Source organism: Eurypyga helias, unplaced genomic scaffold, assembly GCF_000690775.1.
Source record: "Eurypyga helias isolate BGI_N326 unplaced genomic scaffold, ASM69077v1 C16209589, whole genome shotgun sequence".
Taxonomy (NCBI): domain Eukaryota; kingdom Metazoa; phylum Chordata; class Aves; order Eurypygiformes; family Eurypygidae; genus Eurypyga; species Eurypyga helias.
Window position 1 is genome coordinate 626 of NW_010286176.1, and position 3691 is coordinate 4316.

General features: G+C 45.6%; 1 protein-coding gene across 1 annotated transcript; it reads left to right on the top strand.

Annotated features, from left to right (window-relative positions):
- Positions 1-303: 303 nt before the first annotated feature.
- On the top strand, positions 304-1769 carry NUDT7 (nudix (nucleoside diphosphate linked moiety X)-type motif 7; the record flags this gene model as incomplete). Its single annotated transcript, XM_010160097.1, has 2 exons — positions 304-462; positions 1386-1769. Coding segments are annotated over 2 exons (543 nt in total), but the record flags the coding sequence as incomplete, so codon positions are not given.
- Positions 1770-3691: the final 1922 nt, after the last annotated feature.

The following is a 3691-nucleotide window of genomic DNA, read 5'->3' on the forward strand; positions in this document are numbered from 1 at the left end:
AGTAATTTTGGGGCATTAAACCAGCACGTATGGTATGGATTACACCATGCTGTACCAGTGGTATGTGCATTTCTGACAGTGAGGGCTGAAGGGTTACTGGGGTATAGGCCCCAATTCTTCTTGCGTAGCTCTTGATAAGACACGTTGCTTCTGGTCTGCAGAAACCTCTTGACCACCATTCCCAGCTGCTTTGACTGGGAAGACCAATCAAACGTAAAGTGATTCGCAATATGAACATGTCTCTGTGGATCCGAGAAATGTGAAAGTCGTTACGTTTAACAGTACTACTCCTTTAAATTCTAGCTGAGGAGATCACCAGGGGAAGTGTGTTTTCCAGGAGGTAAAAGGGAAGCAATTGATAAAGATGAAATTGATACTGCTCTCCGAGAAGCCAAAGAAGAAGTGGGACTCCAGCCAGAGAAGGTGGAAGTCATCTGCAGGCTCGTGCCGGGGATTGATAAAGTAAGCTGTAAGCAGAGTGAGTCGGTGTGTCGTTAGGAAGTCGGCTGGGTTATTTTCTTCTGTAAGGTTGATAATGACCTATTCAAACCCGTAACTAAATGACTGCCGCTTCTTAAGGTGCATGGTGTGTGCTGCCAGCAGAGCACGGGAAGAGATTCTGGCTCTGTACTTGGTGTTGGCGAGACCACGTTTGGTGCCCGGTGCGGCCAGACTGGAGCGCCAGCAGTGCTGAGCTGGCGCGAGTGTAGCGGAGAGCCACGGAGAGGGCGAGGGGGCTGGGGCACGGGGATTGGATTTGTACTGCAGAATGTTTTATTGAACTTCAATTACAGTTTCTGTACAGCTGACGTTAAGCACATAGCTCAGAGGCTGTATGCAAAACGGATCGGTTTAGGTTCTACAACCCTTTCAGTGTTTTCCAGCACGTGCCTCACATCATGTGGGTTTGGCCCACAGAACTGTACCTCTCGGATTCTACTTGGTCTTCTCTGTATTTGTTTTCTCTGGTTCCAAGTGATTCTGACTTGGACGGAGTGTGCCCAGTATGATAAAGCACAGGTGATTTGGAAAATATGAGCTGAACTCTGAACCACCAAGGTAAATAAGGAGGACTAGTGGGAGAGCATGCACGGGTCTTTATTGCTGTAGCAGATTGACAAACCTTGGGAACTGCTCCAGGGTTACACAGGACGAAGAGAATGTTAGTAAGTCACGTTTAACAAACACAACATTTAAAATTGATTACAGTATGTTTAAACTGCAGTATAAGCACCTTGCCATCAGAGGGGCTGAGTTTCTCTACAGTCATCAGTGTTTCATGGGTCTCTTGTACTCCCCTGGTAACATCTGCAATGTTTCTGAAGTAAAGAACATTCTTCTGCTTGGTACAGACTTAGTGTTTGGGCTTTGTTTGACTCTTCTAGATGAATCACCTGGTCACACCAGTTGTAGGATTTATAGAGGACACATTCCAGGCCACTCCTAACCCCGATGAAGTGAGCGATGTGTTTGTGGTGCCCTTGGAGTACTTTGTTAAGCCCTTAACCTACAAGCCCTTGCCTTACCGAACCCCGTCGGGCTGCCCGAGCCGGATGCACTGCTTCACGTACCACGACCGTGACCACAAAATGCCATTCAGGATATGGGGACTCACCGCCCACTTTGCTGTATTTCTTGCTCTTGTAATTTTTGGAAAGAGACCCACCTTTGAAGTTGATTATGATCTTGACAACTTACTCTCATCCTCCGAGAGTAACTTCATGAAGTTGTACACATCCGTGCGTGAAAGCAAGAGGAGTAATCTCTGACAAGCTGCTCTGGCAACTTGCGTACACTGAAGGAGGAAAAAGGTGTGATTATTCCCCGTGTACCTATTACTTGTTGGAATTTCACACTTGAATGTCTTCTGAATTGGGAACTCACTAAAACTTGTATTCGAATAGCATTTAAAATTGACAAGCACTAAGTAGATTCATACAATTTTTAATCTCTTACAGGCTTGCCAAAAACACGTGTTTTTGATGGACTTTTTATGGTTTTGGAAGATTTGCTGCAGTTTCTGCCTTTGTTCTGCGTGATGTAAGACACTTTCTGGGGTTTGCCTTCTGTGTAACGAGGTAATACTATTCTATCTCATTTTTGTCTGTTTGGATTAGAATATAAAGACTTTTGGGGTCGGTGTCTCTCACTGCGGCATCCTATGTCCCGTGTGGTATTGTTAAGCTCGTAGGAAACGCACAATAAAAATACAAAAGGTGGCAAGTGGTTTCACAATCTTGTTTTGTTTTGGTCGGGCTTGAGCAGGGAAGAGGGAGGTTTAGTGAGTTTTATTACTCTTGCTCTACTTCTGCTGCTCACCAGGAAATTCTCTAGGCCATGGAAGACGTGCTATAGAGGCAGCAGGACTGGAATGAACACATCTGAGGAACAGCTTTCATCTTCGTTATTAAACACTTGGAAACTGTTAAAACATTTTTAAAAGCTTAACTTCAAACTCTTCATTGCATTATTGTGTCTTCAGTGGTTTCTCTCGGTGCTAATGTATGCAGGAAAAGTAACTAATTAAAATAAGAACATTGTTAATTAAAATAGAGCACAGCAATTAGACCTTTGATTAGTAAACACAACAGGTAGCAAGAGCCGTAATTACTAACCTACCATCCTCCCCTGATCCCAGCAGACCTTTCTGTTCCTCATCTCAACCAGACCCGGCACAGAAACTGTACAAGTTGTACTAATTCAAACCTTGGTTTGTTCTTCCTTTTTCTAACCATCGCTGTGTGGAACGGTGAGGACACCAGCAGCAGTTACAGCTGCTGCCCTTCTAGCGAATGCAAATCTTGGTTTTGGCATCAAATCGGTCTTGGGAACTAACTGAAAACCCAAACTTAGGGGGGTCTGACCAAAAATCCTCATGATTTGCAGTGAAACCCCTGGGCCTTCACGCTTCACATTACACATCCTGCAGAACCATACTGGCGTTGGGTTTGAAATCTGGGAAGACCCATTCCTTATTTAGACTTCCAGCTGGGGTTCGAGTGCCCAAACCCACACAAACAGAATAGGAGGAAATGTAAGTGCTTGTCACTGAAACTGCGGTTCTGCAAGTCCTGCGGTTCTCATGGGAAATTGTTTCCTTGGGCAGCTTCATAGGAAATTTCTGCGGTTCTTGAGGCAGAAGCTGGAACATGAGTCCCTCCAACATCCCAACCAACCCAGGTCGTGTTCAGAGTCTCTCCCACCCTCCCGAGGGAAGGAGTGGAGAGCGCCCCAAGCAGAGAGTCCTGCAGTCTGGTGAAGCCTGGGAGTACTGGCGGGTGTAGCCCTCCCTCCTCCCGGACGCGTGCCCTGTGTTGAGCAGGGCGTTGCAGCTGCTCGGCGGTGCATTCATGCCGTGTTCAGGGATGGTATGTTGATATCCCTTCCAGTCTGAAAAGGTGCTTATGCATATTTATTTACTCTTTGCACCCCTTCTTACAAACAAATGACCAAAGCTGTCGCTCAGTTGGGAAAAGGTGCCAAAAGTGTATTCCAGGTTGTATTCCCTCGCTATGGGCTAAGTAGCATGAGAGCAGAATGAGCGCAAAGGCTTGTGTCAGAACAGGAAGATTATGATGCGATAGAAAATTAACCGTGGCATACAGTTTAATGTGAGCTCTTAGTCATTCCTTTAGTTAACATGCAGCGATTCAGCATACAACATTTCTGTATTTCCGTGTGCTCGAATAAT